This window comes from Gastrolobium bilobum, unplaced genomic scaffold, assembly GCF_033153095.1.
Source record: "Gastrolobium bilobum isolate Gb01-03AN ecotype WA unplaced genomic scaffold, APGP_CSIRO_Gbil_v1 utg8539, whole genome shotgun sequence".
Classification (NCBI taxonomy): domain Eukaryota; kingdom Viridiplantae; phylum Streptophyta; class Magnoliopsida; order Fabales; family Fabaceae; genus Gastrolobium; species Gastrolobium bilobum.
In genome coordinates, this window is record NW_026898949.1 from 20,494 (window position 1) to 45,907 (window position 25,414).

The following is a 25,414-nucleotide window of genomic DNA, read 5'->3' on the forward strand; positions in this document are numbered from 1 at the left end:
GAAGGTCAATAGCTCATGATCACCATAAGAAAAAGAATGATGATGGTAACCATGACCAGCCAATAATGCTCTTGGGATCATGAAGCTTCAATCATACACCATACTATAGACGAACCTATGGGACCAAATCTCATGATTTGCATGGGTTTTCACTCCATATTTATAATACAAAATGCAGAGAAAGACAAAGCTCTGAAAAGAAAATTTCAACCTCATATGATGGGTTACTATACTTTTCAGCCAGCTAGTCCCACAACTTGAAGGACATGACAATGCTACACATAAAAATAAAAATAAAAGAGAGAGAAAATTCTTTTATGGATAAATAAAAATTAGAGGGCAAGCTTGAAGTAGTAATAAAATTGTTTTTTTTGTAATGGGAAGGTCAAGGATTTAAATATTGAAAACAATTTTTTTTGAAAAAATCCAAGGATAAAACTCCATATAATCGCAAGTCAGGAACCTTGTGCATCAAGATTTGTCCTTTTTTATAAATAAAAATCAGTTTTAGCTTTTCATTTCTTGCAAATAAATTTTTTGAATCAAACAGATTACTTATTCTAGTAGTTGATACATACATTCAGATAACAACTATTACAGGAACAAGAGTGTAAAACTACATTTGTGTCCAAAACAATTTCCCCAAAATTTTATTCCTTCTCCCTACACATCAATAACAGTCTCAACCAGGCATGACCATATTATATACAAGGAGCTATTATTTTCTTGGCTGTGGCATAATATGAGAGTGAAAGAGAATTGAATCCATTACCATGTTGAGCAAAGTTTGTTTTTCCCTATTGTTTGGACACTTGCTATTTAACAAATGACACAAGCATTGGGATTCTCTTCCATGCTTTGAACATAGTAATGTGTGGTCATGTGAGGATTATAAGCCCTATAAGCCTTAACAAGCTCCAAAACAGGATCTGGGGCTGGCTCTTTCTTCTTCTCCTCATCCTTCTTCCCTTCCTTCTTCTCTTCTTTCTTTGCTTCTTCCTTCTTACCCTCTTCCTTCTTTTGCTCCTCTTTCTTTTCTCCCTCCTCTTTGGCTTCTTTCTTAGGCTCCTCTTTCTTCTCAGGCTCCTTGGCTGGTCCTACTGCTACTATATCTGTCTGCCAGTATTTGCGCAATTTGCTCACCACATTTACTGGATCTACTGTTCCTATCACTGTTAACTTCTTCTCTTTCATATCCATGGAGATTGCATCAATCCCTAATAGGTTGTAGAAGTTGATTAATATGAGTTCTTTGCTTTTAAAAAAACAACATTTGAAAAGAGAAATCCTTAAGGATAAGAAATATGTTTCTTTATCTGAATATCGCTTTAAGTGTAAAGGTGGGCCAATCACAACCAACTTATCAAACAAAAACTATCTTGATAAGCATTTTACTTGAAGAAGAGTTTATTAAATGCCAACGAGATTAGGTATGAATTATAATATAAATTATTTGATGCAACACACATATAAGAAGATCAATGCAACAAATCATACCCTCTTACAAATACCAAAAGCCAATGCAATTTTTTTCAATATAACCATTGGAGAATTTGTTGACATGCTAATACCTTGAGGGAGCTTAGTAGATCATTTTCAACTACAGAAAAGAAAAATACTTATTAGGTGATATCAAATTATTTAGCCTAGTGTTGCTTATTAAGAATGCCTTGTCCTCAAGGGGAGAAAATTGGACCTATCATCTTGGGAGTTAGAAGGTGAGATATAAGCGAAAGGGATAAGGTACTCCATTTGTAGCTTCCAATTGACCCGAAAAAGTATCATTCTATTATAAAACACCCCAAACATTAAGTTTTTATACTTAAAATAACTAAATTACATGAAAGTATATTAATTATTCTTGGTTATCTAACACTCCCTCGATTTGAGCATTCAAAAAAGAGAAATTTAGATATTAAAGTATATTAGACAAAAATATGAAGACACCAGTGTACCAGATGTGCAGGTCTCTACTACTGTCCTTTTGACTTCCTCTAATACATATTTCAAGATAATAGAAAGCCATATTAAAAAAGTTTAGTGGAGGAACAACCCAAAGTGAATAACAGAACAATGATTTGGTACCTGAAAGAGTTGAGACTGTTTTCAGGGCCTTCTGCTTGTCCTTGTCATCATGCAAATCTAACTTGAGTACAAACTTCTGTAAGCAAAAATCATGAAATGATTTAACCCGGATTTGAATAACCCCCAGGTAACCTTTATCTGTGAAAGAATATTTACAGAACAACATACAATTTCTAAACCAACCAAATTGAAACAAAAAAAGTGACACTTGAAACCAAAACTTCTCTTGCACATATTGAAAAAGATGAAATCTTAACCATCCAACATGTAGACCCAAATGTTCGAATCAATTCAAAAACCAGAATTCTGATGAGGGGAACATCAAAATTCATTTCAGACCACCCCAGATCTTTAAATAAGGAGGGGAAAGGGGGGGAAACAGAGGATATGAAAAACAAGGAGAAAAAAATAAAGTTAAATCCTAAAGCTCATGAAGAATCAACAATGAATCAAAGTATCCATTGTTAGAAAGGAATAATGAAAGAAAAAACAACAAAGAAAGAAAAAAAAAACCAAAATTGGAAAGTGGGAATTATACCTTCATTTCTTTGTATGTTAAGCAATTATGTGTAGATCGAAAGAAGAGATACGAGAAATTGTTTTAGAGAATGAGAAAAGAGGCTTAGCTGTCAAATAATTCTCTGTTGGAAGAGATAGACAAAAAGGCCTAGGGAATGTGAAAAGGAAACCATAGTAGTAGTATTTATATGAACATTATATATATATATTGAATATGTGTAAAAATGTTGGCGTGTTGTAGGCCATCAGAATAAGCATAATTTTCAGGGTATTGGCAGGTGAGATTTTGACTGGCTGGTTAGGGCTGCTACCTAGGCTATCACTGTACCGTATAAAAGGTTGAAGAAAGGGTTAACTGGGATTGTTTGGTTGAGGAGAAATTTTTTGAATACTAGGAAAATGTAATTACCAGAGAAATAGTTGAAAAATAAGTTTGGTAGGAAAATGTAAAAAAAGTTGTTTGGTTGACCGAAATATTACCAGGGAAATTTATTTAAATTTGCAAAATCTATGTTCGGGAGAAACTTCGCACCTGTTTTTTCACTTCCCCAGTTATTTCAAAATACCACATCTCAAGTGGTATTCTGTAACAGTGAATTTCATCTAAAAATCAACACAAAAGTCATTTCTCCATCTATCTCATTTGCCTAGTATTTTTTTGAAAAAACCTGAACCAAACGTGGTATTCTTCAATATCCACTTACACTTTCCCATCAATCCTAAAATAATCTTTCAACCAAACACTACCTAATAACCCTTCCATGGAAAGGATATACATACCACCAAAAAAAATTTACGACATTTACAACTAACGTAATCATCGTTGATTTATGTTAATCTAACACTTATGATATATTGAGAATAATAATTAGATAATAAATGCGGTCTAGTAATTTTCAATAAATCATAACCGCTAGATTGACAAAAATCAACGGTAATTAGATTAGTTGTAAAGGTGATAAATTTGTTTGGTGATAAATATATCTTTTTCCTTAAATTAATTGCTTAAAATAAGTTTTACTTTATAAGTACTTATAATAAATGTTGGAATGATTATATGTATCCAGACACATTTGGAACAAAATACAGTAGCAAAATTCTATGACTTAGCCATTTTTTGCTTTCTTGTTTATGGTATTTGTGAGGCTTATTTTTAATTAAGAGTTAGATGGGGTCCAGACATGAACATTCCAACTTGAATAACGCTGTCCTAATAAATATGAGAACGAAATCCTCAACTACTCATCTTGCATTGGAGAATATTAGTTGAAGGCCTTTTGGATATTGGAAGAGTTATTTTTTTAAAAAAATCTTTTACGGAAGAAAAGGATGTAAAAGGAAAATATCAATATAAATTTTAAAAGGATGAATACATGTTTGAGAGTAAATTATTTTGAGAAAGAATCACTTTTTAAAAGGTTTTTCATAAGTTTTTGGTTGAAAACTTTTGACCTTAATCTAAATATGTTAAAAGATGATCATTTAAGAACATCTTTTATGATTTCATCATCGAAGTTTTAGCTAATTAGTCAATTAGTATTTTTTTTTTTTTAGTGCATTGATTTTTTGAATAGTTATTTATTTATTTTCATTTAATGCACAGTCAAAATAAAACTTTATGTATATTCAATAAAGCGGCGTATAGACTGACTTAACAAATAAATTACAGATTAAGTAATTATATATTTGGTATTATGTGACAATTAGTCTTTTTATAACTATTGTATATTTAGAAAATGAAAGTTAACTTAGCTCTTAAAATATTTTACTAAGGGAATGTAAGTGGATTGAATCTGTCTTTACCTCCTTGGAGTAAAGTGGCCCGTCCCCAAGTACAGGATATATGTGTGGCTGTATGATTGTATTGGTATTTGGTAAACATGTGTGAGACAATTTTTGATTGAATTTTTTATTTAAAAAAAAAACTATTGTATTATTGCTTGATTGCTGATTATGTATATTTTAGTTCTGCCTCTAATTATTCTGAGATTTGTATATTTGAATTTGGATCATCTATTCACATGATCCAACTTTCAAGCAAAAGAGAAGAGTTAAACACAGATTATAATAATGTCAACATATTTGTTTTGGTACATAACGTTAACATGTCAACTATATATATCTTAACCACTTTTTAGGGAAAACTTACAATACATTAAACAAAACACTTTAAGTAACTCGAGATAGTTTCCAATTCATACTAAGATTATATTATGTGCCTTCTCATGTTCAATTGTGTGCAATTTGTTTCCTGTCCCCCCCCCCCCCCCCCCCCCCCCCCCCCCCCCCCCCCCCCCCCCAACCCACTTTTTCACATGAAAGAACTATTTTTTAAGTTGGTTATATTGGTTAAAAATCCATATATATAGATGTCTCACTTCAACTATAAGGAGAAACATGAAAAGCTGAAGAAGTGTACAAAGCAAGCTTTGGCACTAACATGCTATATTATTCAAGATAAATGCACAACTACTACACGGATCTAAAATTCCTCGAAATTAAAGTTTTAAAGGAAAAAAGAAAAAGAAAACTAAATTATAAATAAGAAAGACCAAGCAAACAAGGAGCAAAAAAAAAAAAAAAATCCAAACCATGAGATTTGAATACGACGTTAAGCAAAAAGCAAGTAGTGATAAGAATAAGCACGACTAAGAAGAAAAAAAATTGAAAAAAAAAAAAACAACTAAAAAATCAAGCTATATATGTCAACAAAGGCAACGCAAGCTAGCGACAATGGCTAACACTCTAAAAACGTCAATGCTATATGAAGAAAACGGAAGCAAAAAGAAGAAGTTGGAGCACGCAGAAATTCTTCAAGGGCGACTTCAAATTAAATTTTAAAATATTGCAGGGATATTTTTATCCAAAAAATCTATAATATGCTTTCTTTTCTAGAGATTTCTCCACTTGTTCTTTAATTAATAGATTAATTCGGTTTGTTTACCAAAAAAAAAAAAAAAATTAATTCGGTCAGAATTGGACATAATCATAAAATTATATGTTTTATTATTTTATTTTATTTTATATAATAGTGATATTGAGATTCGAACCTATTACCTTATGCAGACTGCCCAAATTTCTCAGCATTAAACTAATTTCAGTGGCTTGATAATATGCATTATTTGTAGTTTGATTGTTACACTTTCTCTCATCTGTTTTTTTTTTTTTTTGAAACTATTAGTTATAGTTTCTTAAAATAATCTAAAATCTTCTTTTTTTTAGAAGAAGGTTATACTTACAACCTATTTTCTTTACAACCTATATCTTAACCGTTGATTTTCGTCAATAACGGTTAAGATTTTTGTAAATTAAATTTATTAATTAATTATTAAATCATAATAAATGATAACCGTAGATTGACAGAAATCAACGATTAAGATATATGGTTGTAAGAGGTTGCAAAGAAAATAGGTTGTAACTTGTAAGTATAACCTTTTCCTTTATTTAATTCTGATTTATTTCAAAAATTTACCCGAACAGTTTAAAATGTTTTAAAAGTAATTTTCTTATGATAAATTCTTAAGCAAACGCATTCAACTTGGAACATAAGAAACTCTTCTTAATTAGTTTAAGCGAAATATAGGTTGCTATAAAACTTAAATAGTAATTAAAATTAGGCTATTGATAAGTAATAAATAAATAAATAATTGTGGAGAAATAAATAATAATAATAATAATCAAGAGTTCATAATAATAATAAACAAAAACGATATTATATTACAACCAAAAAATAATAATAATAATAATAATAATCCAGGCCAGTAATAAGTAAAAATATAGGACATGTGTGGTTATATATTATATTTTTGTAGGATGTCTACTCACACAAGAGTTCATTAGAATTGAAGAATGGATAATGTATAGGTTTCTCCAACTCTAACTTGTGTTAAAAAATTTCATAATATTTAATTATTTATTAATAAAATAAAGGCATTGAAGATCAAATTTGTAATCACTTAATCACATATGATATAAAATCACTTGGAAAAAAGGATTTCCAATAAGGTGAGTGATAGCTCATAAAAGTATAGAGCTATTTATTGCATTTTACTATTAAAATCCCCTATTTGCTATTAAGTTGTATTGCTTTTTGCTAAATTTGTCTCCAGGAGCATTTTAATGATAAATTTGTCTCCAGATATGGTTTAAAGAAAAAAGCAAAAGGTTTAAACTTTATGTAATTGAATTCTTTTAGAATTTGATGATATTTGAATTTAATGTCAATAAGAATATAATTTATTTTATTTCCGAGCCAATATCACATTATACTAAATTGTTCATGTTTGTACTAAAAAAAAAAAAAAAAATTGCTCATGTTGTGAAGGTGCTAATAGACTTTGGGGTAAGTGCTACTTTTCCTAGAGTAGCACGAGGTCTTGTAGTATTGTTAATAGGTAGTTTTTTTTTTTTGGTTAGGTGTTGTACGTGTATATCAATTGTTAATTTCTTTGTTCCATTTTGAGGATGGGAATCATGGTGACATAAGATGAGATTCAATTGTTTGTCGGTTTGTTTGGTTATTTTAATACAGATTATAATAACTGTTATTTTTTTTAATATTACAAACTGTTATCACTGAAATTTTTTAAAGGTTAGTCTATATTATATACTTTTCTTAAAATATTTTTCCCCCGCATTCTCTATTTCATGAGCTGGATCAATGTTTAAAAAGAAATTGCGGAACTCATTATTTGGTCTTAAAATACATGTGGACTGAGTGGGTTCTATGATTATTTTTTCTCCGATGAAGGAATACAAAATTTGATGCATTAGGGTTTCTGTATAATCAAAACCCTCTTGTTGATGGAACCCCTTTGCAACAAGGCGAGCTTTGTACTTATTTACAGTTCCATCAGGATTTTCTTTAATTTTAAAAACCCACTTACAACCTATGACCTTTCTGTGTGAGGGGAGAGATACAAGAGACCAGGTTTTGTTTGTTTGCAAGGCTTAAAATTCTGCTTGCATAGCTTCCAACCATGGAGGACTGGCCAAGGCTTGTTTGACAGTATGAGGTTCCATGTGAGTGAGAAGAACAAGTGAACGAGCTAAAGCTTTTGATCTTGTGACAATAGAGTGAGGGGAGGGAGGTGAACTGACTGAAATGGAAGGTTGATAATCAGAAGAGGATGACGTGTACCAAAAATTCAATATTTGGACGTACGTGAGTTTGAAAAAAATACATTTTATAATTATAAATGATTAAATGAATCAAGGCAAGCTTTTATTTTTTATATGCAAATCAAGTCAAGTCTAGAATTTAGTTCGTACTAAGTTAATAAGTAAAGCCAAGCTCAAAATATTTTTCATAGGCTTGACTTGTTTAAGCTAAAGTTTGAATCGGTTTAATTCATTTACACCCCTAGTTACAATAGAGTGATATTCCGTTTTAAATCATTTTCTTTTGTTTTTCTATTTCACATCCAATGATTTGTAGCAGTCTCACAAGTTTCGTGATGTGTTTTGTTTATAAGAATCTGTGTCAATTAGCAATTCTCTCTCAAATTAAAATAATGGAGGGACGATCCACATATTATTAATTTTAAGTTTATCCTAATTAATTCCCTATTTAATATAAATGAATTGGGCCATCTTAGATGCTACCATATTGTAAGCAAAGCAAATGGAGATGCTAAAATTCTATCGAGCCCACATAAGCCCTAAGCTTGATCGCCCAATATAGAAGATGAAAATAATTTAAAATTTTCATTTAAAAAGTGAAAATAATTCTATGGTTATTTCTTTTTAATTTAATATTCAGTTAAAGAAATTGATTGAAATAATTTTACATATTATATACGAGATTAGTATTTGTCTTTTTAAATGATAAAATTATGTCATTTTAGTCATTGTATTTTTAACAAGAGAAACATAAATTGTGAGAGAAAGTAGAAGGTTTTTTTAAATTTAAATATTAAACAAAAATAATAAAATTAACTAAAATAATTAGGAAAAAGATATACTTACCACCAAAAAAGTTTACAATCTTTACAACTAACCTAATCATCATTGATTTTCGTCAATCTAACAGTTATAATTTATTGAAAATTATTGGATCGCATTTATTAATAATTATTAATTCCTAATAAATTATAACCGTCAGATTGACGGAAATCCACGATGATTAGATTAGGTGTAAAGGTAGTAAACTTTTTTGGTGATAAATATATTCTGTCTCAAATAATTATAATTTAAAGGATAAATATTTTTTGTCATTTATATATCGTGAATAATGAAAAATATATTTAAATGGAGAAAAGAAAAGCACCGCAGTTGTAGCAAGCAAGTTAGCAATGAGCGGAGTCTGTGCTGTATTTGGTTGCAATAGAAACAGAGTGCGACCAGTGACTGCAACAAAAGACGCGTGTCTGATCCTTGTTCTTCTTCATTTCCCCCCTTTGACTCCTTCCAATAATTTCTCATTCCCTATATTTTCCCATCCCAAAAACAGAAACAGATCCTTCTTTTCTTTTACCAAAACAAAACAAAATGAGTTTATTGGATACTTATCAATATGTATTTGGGGCTTGCATTTATTATGTTACATGAAACAAAAAAAGTTTCATACACACATAATATTTTGTGGGGTTTGCACTTTTTAAAGCACAAAAAAAAAAAACTAATGCACGTAAAACGAATCTCTATAACATTACACTATTATTTTTCCTACAACATAATTTTTATAAAATCCTATAAAATATGATTCACAACCCTAACAATATATTATAGGATATTTATGATATAATACCGATGTTATATAATATAAAAACCAAATCAAAATTTATAATTTTTAATATAAAAAAATAAAAATTTAACTTGTGATTTAAATTAAAAAATATAAAAAAAATATTATTTATGAGAAGAAGAAAATAAAGGCATCATCATATAAGAAAAGATAATATTAGCAGGCTTGATAAACAAAACGATATTATCAATAGACAATAAGAATAATAAGCAAAAAGAATATAGTTAAATGACTACCTTAACAAAAAGATGATGAATTAATTATATTATTAATAATCTATAGATGCTGATAATAATAATATTAATCTTAATAATTAATGATCAGGAAAGTAAGTGATTTCCACTTTAGTTATTTATGTATACGAAAAAATTCAATCCCAAACAAAATAGACGCTTAACCTTCTCTTTCTTCGTTTCATGGTTTTTCAGTTAAAACCCTTTTTTTCCGCACCCCCCTTCCCTTTTTTCATTACAAGACTTCATCATCAGACATCAATTCCCAATCCAACTTTTCAATACCCAGATTTCCATTCTCCATCACAATTCTTAAAGTACTTTTTTTTTTTTTTTCTTTCTTTCTGGGGTTCCATTTTTTCGTCTTCTTTTTAAGTTTTTGTTCTTGCTTGCTTTTCACTTTTCACCATCATCGTGTGTTTGTTTGTATATGGATCAACAAGACGAAGCGATTGCGAAGGCATCGAATTTCCGATCATTGAACCACTCGGCGTGGCTCGAAATCAGGCTCTTCTACGTTCGAATCTCTCCTTGCGTCATCGACAGCGTCCCCGAACACCTAACCCTATGCCATCCCCACCGTGAAATTGGGGTTTCCCTCGTCATCAACGGCTCCCCCGTCCCGGCGTCGGAGGCTGCGCCGCTCCCTCTTCGGCGCGACCGCGTCGATAGGGAATCGGCGGAGGTGACTTACGTCAGCACCGACAGCGTGCGCGTCACGGGAAGCGTGGAGTTCGAGGTGTACGAGAAGGAAGGGCTGTTCCTCTGCGGGTCATTGGAGCGGTTGGATGATGCTGATTGGGGCAATGGGAATGTGGCGGGTTCGGGTTCAGGTTGGAGCATGGACTGCCACGTGGCTTCCGGGTCAATTGGGTCGGGTTCGTCGGCTTTCTTCCGGCCGAAGCTCGGTGTTTCTGCGCCGTCTATCGAGGTTTACGTGGCGGGGTGTTGCTCCGGTGTGCCTGTGATTCTGAGCAAGACAATTCAGATGAGCCCCAGGAGGAGAGTGCCTAGGCATGCCACGTTGGATGCTATTCCTGAAGATGAGGAAGTGATGATGATGATGATGGAGAAGGAACACAATGGTATGAATGGGTTGATTCCTCAAAGGAAATTGCAGGTATTGCTTTTCTGACTTGCTCCTATGTGATGAAGTGATGAACTCAGATTGTACTTGTGATTTGTTATTGTGAATCGTGATTGTTAGGTTTTGGTATAGTGTTCTGTGATGTGTCTATTCTCAATTCAAGTTTAAATCAGTTTTCTTTGGAGTTGCAAGTGTGTTGTCTTAGCAGTTAATAGTTTTTATGCTGTAATGAGTGTTGGTGTTTTTGTTATGTAATTAGTCTCTTGCAACTTTTAGGAAAGGCTGCATACTATAGACTCTTCCATGGACCATGCACATAGCAGAAGTTTTATAGCTTTACGCTGCCCTTTTTATGCTGTTATTAGTGGTGTGTTTGAATCTCCTCCTGAAAATTAGATAGTTTTTTGAAAGGATTTAGGAAGAACTCATGGGCTTGTATGCGTGATGGTGTAGTGCATCCTGTGTGGTTTTGTGTGTTTCCTTACATGGAGTCCCGCTCTTGCCTTTTTCTAGTGTGGAATTACGCGTTGTATCTTAAGGACTTTTCATATTGGGTATGTCAAGGACATTATTAAGATATGTCATGTCACCCTGGAAATTTTAATATTGCACTATATACATCTTCCTTACTGAAGTTGTAGTTATATACATTTTAATATGCCTTCTTAGGAATGAAGGATCTGTAATTGCAGTTGAAGATAGAAATCTTGATTTTTCATTTTCAATAAGCTGCATAGAACAAGAAAGCATTCTGGTTGTTTTGAAAAGTGGCATAATTGATAGCAATGTTACATCCCAAAGTTTGATTTTTTTTTCTTTATAATAATCAGACCTTACTGAAGTGCTTGTTATATGGATTTGATTTTCATCTATTTGGGTTCATGACCACCAACCCCAACTTGTTTGGAATAAATGTGATACTGATGTTGATGATGTCAATTTAAAACATTTTTATGCTACCATCCATTCATGTATTGTCAAATCATCAAAAAAAGTTTGACTATTGGAGATAGTACATCGGAAGTACCCTAAACACACTTCATTAAGTGTTAGTATAAAAATTTTACACTGAAAATGGATCAAATTTAAACTTGACTTTTATATCGAAGAAAGAAAGTTTGATTTTTCATTTTCAGTTAGCTGTTTAGAGGAAGTAACATTCTGATGGTTTTAGAAACAGCATAGTTGGTAGCTCTGTTATTACCCTCCAATAGTTTGATTATTTTATTGTATCGTAATCACACTTTTCTGGTTCTATTGCTAGGTTTTTTTATGAACCCCATTAGGATGCAAGATGCATCTAGAAAATAGAAATAATACTTAATTTGGGAATTAGGCATCCCCCTTGATAATGGGTTACTCTTATTAGATGATTAAGTATCATGCTGATATGATAAGCGACGAAAGTTAAACTCAATCATATAAATTTCATGCCTAGTACTGTCTGCCGAGCCAGCTCCTGTCTTCTATTCCGATTATTACTTGAAGCATTATGATTGAATGTACGGAAATAATAGCATCATTTCTTTAAGTAATTCTTTATGCTTTTAATTTGAAGGCCAAGAATCTGACTTGCTGCATTCAATTATATCATAGTGCTTATACTTATCCCACTTTTTCATAAAACAATTTGATTTTCTATTTTTTATTGGTTGCTACATTGATGTTTTTAATACAGTTGGACAAAAATATCTTCCATGAGCCTTAGAATTTCTGAAATGTCAATTGTTTTACTTGGACGGTATCGTGCAGATAACAGGGTCAGAAGTTGATGATTATGATTCTGATGGGAAGATGATGGGGCATGGTTATTACTCTCAAGAGATGTATCTCGGTGAGGATGGGCAACTCTCATGGTTCAATGCTGGTGTTAGGGTTGGTGTTGGAATTGGCCTTGGCATGTGCGTAGGTATTGGGATTGGTGTTGGACTGCTTATGCGCTCATACCAAACGACAACCAGAAATTTCAGGAGGAGATTTTTCTAAGCGGTAATAAGGAATTTGCTACTCTAGTTTAATGAGAAGCGCAAGAAAATATATTGGAGTTCAAGGGTGGGACATTCCTAGAGGAGGAACTAAGGAACTAAAAGTTCAATAAGTTGAATGCATGAAGCATAAGTTTTGTAGATGAGTGGAGTGTGCATTGTCTTGTTTTGTAGCTTTCTTGCAGATACGTTCTTGTATCACGTAGATTTGAATTTCATGTAAATTGCATCTGATCCTCGGATAGATTTTTAGTGCTCCTCCTGATATGCATGCTACACCCACTTAAGTTACTATACATGGACTCACATATTTGCATTCACTCTCATTTTTTTTTTCTAGGCAACTTCATTTCTGATACTACAAATGTTCATGCGTTATAGCTTAAGTGGGTGTAGTGTGTACTATAAGAGGACTAAAAATTTACCTGTGATCCTTTCACAAGAATAGATATCAATAATAGAGCAATACAACGGCTTTGAGGATGTGGTGTGCCTGCAGAAACCAGTTTTTTTTTTTTTTTTTTTTTTGATAACAGCAGAAACCAGTTTTCAGTGGCCTGCAAAAGCTTGCTGGAGGTTTTGAGTTTTGACTGTGAACATGGACAGAGATTTTACTGTTTGTTGGCTTGTAGATATTTTGTCATTTGATACAAATCTTTGTAAGCATATATATATATATATATATATATATATATATATATATATATATATATATATATATTTTGTTCCCATGGTAAATGATTTTTTTTTTTAAAACTTCCTGCCCTTTTTAAGATTCATTAATTATAAGTTTTATGTGTTTATTCTGGAAATTTTAATGTTGCGGATAATTTGAAGAAGTTTCATTCGTAAAAAAGGATGTGAACAAGAAGAAGAAAAATAAAAACTTAATGGAAGTTGAGTTTGTTTCTGAATTTAGTAAGAATATATTTATGCTTAAATTTTAGTGGATAAAGATGAAGGATGTATTTGACAATAAAGTATACATGAATATATTTTTAGTTACTCATTCATAGACAAGTTCGTTTTAAATAAATTTTATCATGAGGAAATGTAGTCAATGTTGGAAATGGATTCCAAGGCTATTGTTCTAATGAGAAACATTGGTTCCGCTTGAAGTGATGCGACCAGTAGAGTAATTAACTAAAGTGTTAGTTACTAAACTTTGCAGTGACATATTGTAACGTGAGTTAATATTTTCTTAAAATATAAATCAAATTCGATTTTGAGCATTTTTAATTTATACTCTTACTCTGACAGATCAAAAGCATTGTAAGTTCAGATGTACTAATTTGTGAGATTGCTTGATATCAAAGAATGAACCTAATTAAAGAGAAAGGCGTGATAGTGAAACATGTGGCTGTGGAATTCAATGTTTATGGGCCGTTAAAGTTATGTAAACTTGTGATTTATCTGACAGCTGAGGGGTCTTTGGGACCAAAATATCATGTGCTTGTCTAAATCTGAATCCGTTGAGGTTCATACGCCATTTGTTGGAACAGGTACCGCAATGTCACTGTTTAAATAAAAATATACTCAATTATTATGCGAATAGTAAAAAAATTTAAAGTGCCATGCATATAAGTTTGCTATATCAAGTAGCAAACTTAGTTTCCAGACATAATACCTCTCTGGTGGTAAGTTCATTATTAGCAATACTGAATTAGGTGATCAAAATATCAATATATTTTAAGCACACACAAAAAAAAAGGTGGCAGATACAAGTTCGTTAGACACTGCCATGTAAGTAAAGTACTATTCCTAGTCTGACTTCTAGTGTGTGCACTGTCTATTGTGTACTGTTCTTGTACTATTCCTAGTCTAACATAATTATAATGACGGTGTAAAAGTTTTTCACACTAATATTGTATCAAAAATTAAATTATTTATTTAATGAAAATAAATTAAAATAAATTGAAAGAAATAACAGCACGAACATCATGTAAATGCACATTAGTTATGCATACGAAATTTGTGTTTATATATTACCTTAATTTGAGAATGAGGGAGGATATTTACATAGTCGTATATATGCTTCTTTGGATTTGTAGGGAAGTAAGTATAATGATTAGGATTTAAGTTGGGAAGTAACCTTTTGGTTTTGGGCCTCCTAATTCGTAAGATGGTTTGCAAATGCCATAAAATCCCTATGTAATAAGATCATAATTATTTTTAATCTGGATTAAGACTTTGACTGATTTAGGATTTTTGCTTGATTTAGGATTTAAAATTAGTTGTTCGTAAGAAAAAAGTAGAGGAAAAAGACTCCTCTAGAATTAACTTGTATATAAATTAAGCAAAGTAAGAATATATTAATTTAAAAATGCATATTGATTTTATTTGAAAGTGCACGTTAATTTTAATCTATTGAAATTTTAAAGGTAAATATACACATATTTATTTTAAAAGCAACTATTTAAAGGAGTTTTTCCCAAAATGGAGATTTGGACAATGGGAGATAATGTAATTTTTTTTTTAAAAAATTACATTAGCGTGCTGTTTGCAATAGTGCACACGCTGTTTGCTCTGCAAGTTAAAAAGGACTTATTCATAAATGCCAATCTCAAATCGCGATCAAGAATAGTACATTTGAGATGGTGTAATGTTGTTCGCTACCCTATACAACGAATTTGTAATACACATGTTTTTTTTGCTCACTTTATTCGTTATTGTTAATAGCAAATTATCACTAAAAAAGTGTCACCCCTGCGAACTAAGTTTTTTGAAAATTTTTACTATTTGCTATATTTTTTTTCATAAACAGTGACATTATAGTCGTGTTTCCCATTTGTTAGTGTCAACTCAAAGGAATGCACATAAAATAGTCAAACTCGTAGTATTAATTTTATATATTTAATTAATACAGACTAAATAAAATATAATTTATTATCTATGTTTATCATGGTAGGATGCAACGTGTCAAATTCTTATGGTATTACATCATTGCCATCTACTTTCATAATTTCGTTACCGTTGCTAGAAGTATACGATTTCTTTTTTATTATGCTGTTCCTTAATTTAGTCTTGTCACAATGAATATAAATAACAAACTTTTTGACGTGATGAACTGTGAGTTTAAAATTGGAGAAAGAATACTATCTATCTTTAAGGGGTTCGTGAATCTTCTTCTGGGGCAAGGTAGAACTTTCCAACATAAAGTTGGGTAACTTCTAGGTATAGGTAGAGGATTTACCTACATATAATAATATAATCCTCACTCACTTATCCACACTCCATTTTGCGTCTCATCATTTGTGCTTCTTTTAATATTGTTTTAAGGGAGCGTTTGGTTGAGGAGAAGATTTTATGAATAATAGGAAAATGTGATTACTAGAGAAATAGTTAGAATATGAGTTTGATAGAAAAATGTAAAAAAAGTTGTTTGGTGGGATAAGATTTTGATGGGGAAATTAGATAACTTTTATAAAGTCTATGTTTGGGTGTAGGTAAAATATAAATAGAAAAAAAAGTTGTTTTTACGAAAATAACCTCGTTTTGTTTTTACGAACTGGCACCAACCACATAATTTTATCATCCAATGAAGTCCAAGCCACCATATCCTTAACAGGCAATTCATCGAACAAGTCCAGTGCAGACACCATATCCCCACTCCTGGCATACGCAACAATCAACTCTGTCCAAGAAACCACATCCCGTTCAACCATTTCATCAAACACCTTGCACGCACAATGCAAAAGCCCAGATTTCTCATACATATCGATCATGGTGTTGTTGACATACAAATCAGAGTCAAACCCACCAACCAACAGTGTCTGGGCATGAACCTGCGCGCCCAAACTAGGATCGCGAACGACGCCACAAGCAGAAAACAGAGCAGAGAAGGTAAATGACATGGGATGGTGAAGAGAAGAGCAGAGAAGGTAAACGACAGAGCAGAGCAGAGAATGCATCCAATTTTTTTTGTTCCACCGAGTTACCTCCCACAAGGGGTACGCTGGTCTTTTCTTTAGATAGCCAAGTGAGTAAATATGGTGGTTTTCAGCAATACCATCTTGCAAAAGGGAAACTTTGGCCGGCAATCTCGGTAGAAAAAGATAGGGAAATAGGTTTGGTAGCAATCACAGTTAGGTAGCCAAGTGAGGAAGCTAATTCAACCAAACGATGGTTTTATACATTCCCACTTCTCATTTATCTATCATTCTCAAAAGAATCCTTCAACCAAACAGCCCCTAAGGGAATTATTATTCTTATGTTGTAGTGATAGGTATCTTATGTCATAGACTCAACATATGTGGATTCCATTGATTTAAAAGAAAAAAAAAAAAAACAAGCACAAATATCGAAAAGTCAGTAAGAAAATTTTTCTATCTTATGCTGCATGAGATTAACTTAACCCTTGTTTTAAATATATTATGGAATCATCCACGTGTACATTTTATCCATGTTCACGCCTGTTTCCAAACACAACCCTATCCTGCTTAGGACAACACTGCCTAATTCTATATTTGTGTAGGTCGAAGGATAACCCTCCAAAGTCCAAACCTTCCAGTTTGATCCCAATAAAACTTGAAGTTTCTTTTTAAAAAAAAATATGTATATATTTTTTATACCACGTAGTGTAATTAATGGTAACTTCATTAATATATAATTATAATGCAACATAGACTATTCTCATTGACAAGAACTAAGTTGTAATGACTAAGGATATCCCATTACTCTCGTATAAAGGAAAGTCAACATAGGACCTTTGAAGATGCGCTTCTGTTCTTTTTCTCCTTAGTTTTTCGGCCACGGTTGCAATTTAATTTTTGGATATTAAATTGTCACTGTTACATTATACATTCCACATATATATGTTGATATATCATTTAAAACTTTTAACTGTGGTTATTTTTAATTTCAAATCGTCTGTTACGATGTAACTAAAGAAATTTAACATGCAGTATCAAGAAATGAAAAAAAAATGTCAAGCGATTATTATTATACTTAAATTCTTTTATTTATACAATAATACATGAGCCAATTATTATAATAAAATTTACACCATAATGAATCAAAATTAAGAACACGCCAAATATTTTTTTTAAATTTCTTTATAAATAATCTTTGCCGTGTACAAAATTTATTTCGTAGGTTCAATTTCTTCTAAACCTCACAACGAGACAACTCTTTTTTTTCTAAAGCTCTTATACACTAAAATAAAATAATTATATATATATAATATATTTCTAAAATTTTTAATTCTTATTATTTTCTTTATGCCTATAAGTTCTTACGTTTAACTATATTTATTAGAGGAGAGATCTTTTAACTCTAGAGTAAAACATATTATCCTATTTTTTTTATCAATTGGCTTTTCAGGCAATATGCATCATGTATGTACATTTTTCCTTAGTCACAGTGATCTATTACCTCATTTTTTCAACCTTTTAATTTCCATAAAATAAAACACATTCACTCGTGTAATAAAACTCAACAAAATAGTTTGGATCCATATAATATAAAAAAGAGAACACAAAATTGCAATAATGGATTTAACCGCCATTGCCACTTTGTGTCACGTGTATGCAGATGCAAACGAGGGGCGAGGACAAAATGGTCATTTCATACTATTTTCCGTTCTATATAAAAGGTTTGTTTTAAGAATCCAACACCGGATATTGAGCAACGAAAACGAAGACGACAAGAACAGAAACAAATACTGAGGTTATTGGAAAACACAGAAACAGAGTTACCGACGCAAACACGAAACAGTAACACAATCAATCAAATTAAGGTTACGGTTTTGATCTTGATGGTGTCCGTGAACCCTAACCCAGCTCAAGGCTTTTACTTCTTCGATCCTTCCAATATGGCCCTTCCTGGTGTCAATCCTCTCCCACCTCCGCCACCGCAGCCTCCTGCTCCGGCCGCAACCTCCTCCACCACCGCAGAGGACCCGAATAAGAAGATCCGAAAACCATATACGATTACCAAGTCTAGGGAGAGCTGGACGGAGCAGGAACACGACAAGTTTCTAGAAGCTCTCCAATTGTAAGCCCTTTTTTTTTTTTTTTTTTTTTAATTTTCTTCATTGAATTGAAATCCATGTTGCTGTAAATTAGGCTCTGTTTGGGTGTGAGAATTGTTTTTTTTTTTTAATTTTTAATTTTTGTTTAGGAATTTTTCCATTTCTTGAGTTTTCTTGATTATTAAAGGCGATTAATTGGTTGTGAGTTGGGGTTTATGATAGGTGCTTGTAGTGTAAACCCTTTTGGTGTTATGCTTTAGATTCGTTTTATAATTGGGGTTCTTAAAATTCTTCCTCTTCTTTTTTATTATTTATATTTATATTTTGATTTAGTTTGATTGGTGGTATTTTATTCATAAGCTTTTGGGTTTTTAGTTTTAAGTAAGATGCGGGTTAAAAAAAGGAACTATTCTAGGATGGGAGAGTTAAATTTCTTTGTGTGTTTTTCTTTGATAACTGTAAGATTAACTTCATTTAGTTAAGTTCAACTTTGGTGGGGTGTGAATGATTTGGTGATTTGAATTGTGGGGTTGTAAATATTGTAGTGTGAAGCAATCTACCATTATTCTCAGTTACTCTTCTAACATTTTGTGTTTGGTCATGTTGCAAACTCGCATTTGTACCCGACTAACTGAAATCATGAAAGAACTGCATCCATATATATCAGAGAAGAAAGTGTTCTGTTTTAATTTTTTTAATTTAACGTGTTTATGGTTTATTTACAACATGCCTTGATTAAGCTTTTCAACAATAGTAAATTCTCTCTCTCTCTCTCTCTCTGTGTGTGTGTGTGTGTTCTGATGATCACTCAACAGACAACAATTTAAATTCTAAACAAATCATAAAATTGTGAGCACCCAAACAAGTTTCTTTGCTTTAATTTAATAACCAAGTTTTAAGGCTGCCTCTTTCAACTTATAGAACAAACTGCGGAGCGCAGATTCTGTAATGGAATGTTTTCTAGAGGGAAGTAGATGCATTGTTAAACAGTTTTTTTTATTATTATCTACATTTTAGGGAATGAATTTATTTCATCTGCATCTATATTATTTTTTATAGCTTGCAGATTCTGTGAAAATTAATAATTGAAAGAATCAGGGTTTAGAACTCCTTAGTTACAAAATCCATCACCTCAAGAATAGTATCAGCAAAAATCATGGTCATTGACATGAGTTTAGGGCAAACCATAGAGTTGTCATTTTGCATGGGTACGTTGTGCACTCCTAGAAATGCACTACCATGCTTTCTGGATAACATCACTAAAGGCTTTTTCCCCCCTTTCTGTTGATTGCTTGCCAAAAGCAGTGTATGTAACAATAATGGTGGTATCTGATTTACTTGTTTATTTTTGCTTATTTCCTTCTGTGTTTCTCTTGACTGATTTCAGATTTGATCGTGACTGGAAAAAGATTGAAGCATTTGTCGGTTCAAAAACAGTTATCCAGGTAATTATTATAAAAGTCAAAGGGAAACAAAGAACAAGTTATTAGTGGAAAATAGATTATTTTGGTTTTTCTTCAAACAGTGAAAATGACAATAAGAAATTTATTCATTATTCCACATTATTCTTGAATTTTGAATTCTATATTGGGTATTTAATGAAATTTATTCAGTGCTACGACTGAATATCATACTCGAAGGTGAGCTTAAAACTTGCTTTTTTAGAGGTTTCTTGAAATGAGTAAATGGTGACCTGATGGTTTCCAGAAGACTGTCAATTGAAACCCTAGACCTGAGGTATGTGTGATGATTGGAGTTAGTTTTATCCATAGCTTTTTGTTCCTTTTTAATATCTACCCTTGCTAGGAAACCAATTAATTTTTTGTTCATTGAGCCAATAAAGTACATATTTTGGTCTGGATTTTCTTGCATCACAATGAAATGCAACTTATTCTTCCTTTCTTTTTCTTCAAAAACCTAAGGTTTGATGGTGGGATTAAGAACATAAACTTGTAGTTTGTAATCTTTGTTGCATGGTTAATTAAGTACAAAAGAAAGGACATAAAGTTATTAACCCATCTTGGATTATATTAGCGAGTGTATTTATTTCATCAATTTTCTTATGGTGAATTTCTTAACATTCATTTCATGTTCCTCTAACTATACCTTCTTCACCCTTCTATGCTAAATTCTTTTTGGCAGATACGAAGTCATGCACAAAAGTATTTTCTTAAAGTTGAGAAGAATGGAACAAGTGAACATGTACCTCCTCCTCGGCCAAAGAGAAAAGCTGCTCACCCATATCCTCAAAAAGCTCCTAAAATCAGTTAGTATAGCCAACCATATTTAATGTATCAGTAGCTTGATTCTGTTATTTCAATTGTTGAATGACACTGGTTTTTATTTTTTCATTTTATCAGCTCCTACTGTATCCCAAGTCACAGGGCCATTGCAATCTTCATCTGCTTTCATTGAACCTGCCTATATTTATAACCCAGATTCATCATCTGTGCTTGGAACTCCAGTTACTAATGTGCCTTTATCATCTAAGAATTACAGTGCTATACTGCCAGTTAGTGTGCCACAAGTGACTAGAGGTTTTGTTTGTTCTGAAGTTCATGATGCTTGTTTTACTTTTTTTGTATAATTAAAATCTCTATTTTTTCCAATCTATTCTATGATGAATTTAGATATGAGGAAGGTTGTGTTAACTCAGAAAGTTTTTTGTTTGTTAGATGACACGGGATTGACTGGAGCTGGACAAGATGTTCCTCCTAATTGTTGCTACAGCAGTAGTAATGAGAATACACCTCCAGCCTGGCCAAGTAGCAAAGGGATTAATCAAGGCGACCAAGGCAAGCCAGTTAAAGGTTGGGATGCTTCTCTATCTCTAATTTGAACTAGATTCAGCTTGAAATTGACATAATGGAATAATCACAAAATCTTTAATTGGATCTTTTTTTAACTTGGAGAATATTGTTTGTAACAGTGAGGTGTTACTTGAGTTTGATTCAATTAAAAAAAAGAAAAAGAAAAGAAGTCTTGAAAATCATAGTTCCATTGTACCAGGACCATGTTTCCAAGATGATTTTGGTTTTGGCATAGCCCGATTGTCTCTGCTGTCTTATTTGTGTTGTTCTGGAAGGTCTCTATAGGAATTAACTAGTAAAAAATTAAAGCTTTTCATTCATTGGGATTAGGAAACAACTGAAAGAAGGATTTCATGCATAAGGCTGTAATGAGTTAGACTGGGCCCATTTCACCAAAATCTAAAGTACCATGCTGAACCCAGCTGTTCTAGCCAAAGATGTTGCCCCGACTTTGAAGTCCCAATCTTGCTCAACAAATCTGACAGTTTTGTACAATTACGAGGGGGTGGAGGGAGAGGTTGAAGCACTTTTTTTTTTGGTTATTTTTAATGTTATTGTGAAGTTCTACATATAGGTTAGGCATAGTGCAACGGAAGTATAGTGACTAATGACATTGGACTGAACTTGAGGATGAAATCTGAATGTCCAAAATATAAGCTAAAAATTACAGAATTCAATTAAACGTATCTATGATCAGGAAGAAAAATCAAAATTGAACCATGAGTTTTTGAATTGGTTTTGAAGAAGTTCACATGAAACATGCTAAAATTACATATTTCTTTGAGTTTTCATTTGTTTAGTTACAGTCACAAGGCTTAAGAAGCAGAGCCAAATATTCTTGGAAACAGTTCAAAAAGAATGAAAAGAAACTAAACTACAGAACCCTAGAGCTGCTTTATTGAAGGGGGCGCACAGTAAAACTAGTTTTGCAAACTGCACCACTGCTCACATAAAATGAAATATTTAAAAGTTGATTTAGGGTTGATTACCCTTGAGTTGGGACAGGGTCTTCAATTCAAAAGATGCACTTTGATGTGTTCTTGGGTCTTCAAGAAATGAGAACGGCTGGGCGAGAAGTATTTAGTACAAAACATCTGGATCTTATAAAATGAAGATTACAAATTTTCTCTGTTCTGAATTTTCTGTTTGGAGTGAGTAGTGCATACAAATAATAACGTTAATATTGTAGTATTTTTTTTTCCATTAACATTATTCTTCGCTCTTGCATCATTTTATGTGTATAAATAGTAATGTTTATGAATTGTATTAATATTATTATGTTTGTTATGTTGTGGCCCGCTAGATGTCTGATGTTGAGATTGTCAAGCATCTATTTTACTATTATGTTCATGGTTCTTGCCATGCTCTTGTTGACAAGTTTACCTTCTCTATGCAGTAATGCCAGATTTTGCACAAGTGTACAACTTCATTGGCAGTGTATTTGATCCAAATTCAACTAATCACCTACAGAGACTGAGACAGATGGACCCAATAAATGTTGAAACGGTAATTAATTAATATCAAGCCCTTCATCTTCTTTGCCTCCATTTGTTTAATTTAATGGCTAGTTTGCCCGAGTAATTTACATGGTCCAGTTTTGCAGGTACTGTTGTTGATGAGAAACCTCTCCATCAATTTAATGAGTCCTGAATTTGAGGATCATGTAAGTTTTGTTCCCAATTGAGATATTCTTCTTTGCAATGAGTTGTTTAATTATATTGTTTTCACCCTTATTTAAATGTTAGCAATAAAATAGGCTCTTTTTATTCCCATTTCTGATATACAAAATCAACACCCGCATGATGTTCAGACTTCAGAATCCATTGGAGATGACTATTTTCACATGCAGATACATGCAGAAGTATAGAAAAGTTAGCCAGGCAGGGAATTTAGTGGAGGATGAGTTATTTTCTGTGTTTATTATTTTGAATTGCATGTGTAGTTCTTCAGCTGCAGTCTTCTCTTATTCTGATAAAAGAGGGATCTATTCTCAAATTTAATATATTGTATGCTCCATGCTGTGATTGCAAGTGTTATCTTTTCATTTATTTCATCATAATGTATTAATTTATTTATTTTTTTGCCAAATCTTTAATTAATGAATGCAGAAGAGGCTGCTTTCATCATATGATGCTGACTCCGAGAGGGCAAAGTTTGTTAATCTTCGTAGCAAATCCCTCACTGACAAATCTGAGAGTGCTGTTCTGTCTGCTTAATGGGGTTTACCAGTGGTTTCTCCTGAAGAGAGAGATTGAAATATATTTCCTGAATACACCTAAATTGGGCACAAGAGGGGGAAAGGACAAAAGGTTTTACTAAAAGAAAATGTAGCATGTAGATGCTTGCATGTGTATATAATACGTATATATACCTTTTGGATTGTGTTTTGTTTGTTTTAGGCTCGTTTAGGATCTTATGAAGATGATTGTCCTTGAAATGCAGGACAATGAGAGTCTTGTTGAGTTCACTTCTGGAGGCTATACTGTACAGTCTGTTGAGTGCTTTTGTGTGTTATGCTGTGAAGCTTATTTCTAGAATTAGAATACAAAAGCGGTATTAGGACTTTAGTCTTTAGAAGGTGCCGTTTGGGTTGTATATAAACCAATAAAAAGTGTATTTGAGTTTTACTTTGTTTTAAGGTGTGTATTATACTTATATAACCTGTCTTGCTACCTGGTCTCATTGATATTTAGGAGGCATTTTGATACGTAGATATATAACTCCCAAGCGTCTTAAATATCTAAGCAATATTCGTATTTGGTACTATAGTAATGTTATGACACAAGCAATTCCAATGTCCTCTATTAAGGTAAAATATTAGCTTTTGTACGGGCGGTTAATATAATAAAAATAGTTACTACTAACTTTTTTGTTAATAATGTTTCTTGTTATTGTTACCAATTTACAGTACAGTGTTTATTATATTAAGTTATTAAAAATTCATAAATTGTATAGTATCATAAAATATTTTACGAGTCATGCGATATTCGGCGAGAAGCTGGAGATTGAACTGACAAGATCCCCAGTTCATGGCGACCGGAGTTATAGCTAATTCATGGTTTGACCGTGAACCGGGCAATTAGGTCTAGTTTTTAAAACATTGGGTCCAAGAGTTAAAGACATTTTTGCACGAAAGTAGAATGCTATGAATTAGGGGTGTCAAAATATGTTAAAGATCCGTGACTCAACCTATGATACAACACTTCAAAATGCGTGTTGCATTGATATGTGAGATAAATGGATTGTATTAGAGTTTGAAAAATGACACAAAGAGAGCGTTTGGTACGCGATATTCTTCAGAATTTTTGTGAAACTAAACTTTTCTAAATTTTTAATTTTTGAATATTATCGTAAATTAAATGTAAAAATTATATTTCTGAAAATCGAGATTCTCAGATAAAAAAAAAAAAATTCTCCTCTACCAAACGCCCTCAAAATATTATTATAGGGAACTTTTTTTCCAAAAGTATAAAAAAGGTTAAAATTTTGATAATTTTTATACGATTTGCTATGAATCATAGGTTAATTAGTGTAAATTTAAATTTTTTGTATACCCATGTGATCTGTTACTTAAATCATAGGTTATGTTCAATTATCATTTTTTTTGGTAAACAATTCCCATTATTTAACCTGTGAACAAATATGTATTATTTTCCGGTTGAACAATTTAATCCACGGATTAAACCTTAACATAACATTAACTTGATGTGCCAAATCATTTTGCCATCTTTACAAACTATCAAGTACAATTGATCAACGCAATAAGCATCAATTACAACCATGAAAATTGTGAAATTTCATTTAACTCCAAAATTGAGTTACACTAAAAACAACATAGATCTAAACCTATGGTGTTCGAGACCATGTGCACCAAAGTTTAGCTGCAAATTGTTTTTTCATGTAACACTATTACGTGTCAATTATCATCAAATAACAAGAAATGTAAGTCCCACCACTTTAGTTGAAGTGGTTTCTCTTT

At 32.2% G+C, this 25,414-nt stretch overlaps 3 protein-coding genes across 3 annotated transcripts; 2 read left to right on the top strand and 1 right to left on the bottom strand.

Moving 5' to 3' along the window:
- Positions 1–538: 538 nt before the first annotated feature.
- LOC133285713 (heavy metal-associated isoprenylated plant protein 39-like) lies at positions 539–2,886 on the bottom strand. The gene is made up of 3 exons (XM_061482981.1): positions 2,624–2,886; positions 2,086–2,161; positions 539–1,217 (listed from the first exon to the last, which is right to left on the bottom strand). The coding sequence occupies exons 1-3, from the start codon at positions 2,627–2,629 to the stop codon at positions 820–822; spliced, it is 480 nt and encodes a 159-aa protein (XP_061338965.1). The 5' UTR covers positions 2,630–2,886; the 3' UTR covers positions 539–819.
- A 6,866-nt stretch (positions 2,887–9,752) lies between these two features.
- On the top strand, positions 9,753–13,275 carry LOC133285714 (uncharacterized protein At1g01500). Its single transcript, XM_061482982.1, has 2 exons — positions 9,753–10,702; positions 12,422–13,275. Exons 1-2 carry the CDS (start codon positions 10,013–10,015, stop codon positions 12,653–12,655), a joined length of 924 nt encoding a protein of 307 aa, XP_061338966.1. The 5' UTR covers positions 9,753–10,012; the 3' UTR covers positions 12,656–13,275.
- Positions 13,276–18,288: 5,013 nt separating this feature from the next.
- Positions 18,289–24,125, top strand: LOC133285712 (protein REVEILLE 3). Its single transcript, XM_061482980.1, has 8 exons — positions 18,289–18,648; positions 20,013–20,070; positions 20,768–20,891; positions 20,986–21,162; positions 21,301–21,435; positions 22,832–22,941; positions 23,039–23,098; positions 23,544–24,125. The coding sequence occupies exons 1-8, from the start codon at positions 18,410–18,412 to the stop codon at positions 23,649–23,651; spliced, it is 1,011 nt and encodes a 336-aa protein (XP_061338964.1). The 5' UTR covers positions 18,289–18,409; the 3' UTR covers positions 23,652–24,125.
- Positions 24,126–25,414: the final 1,289 nt, after the last annotated feature.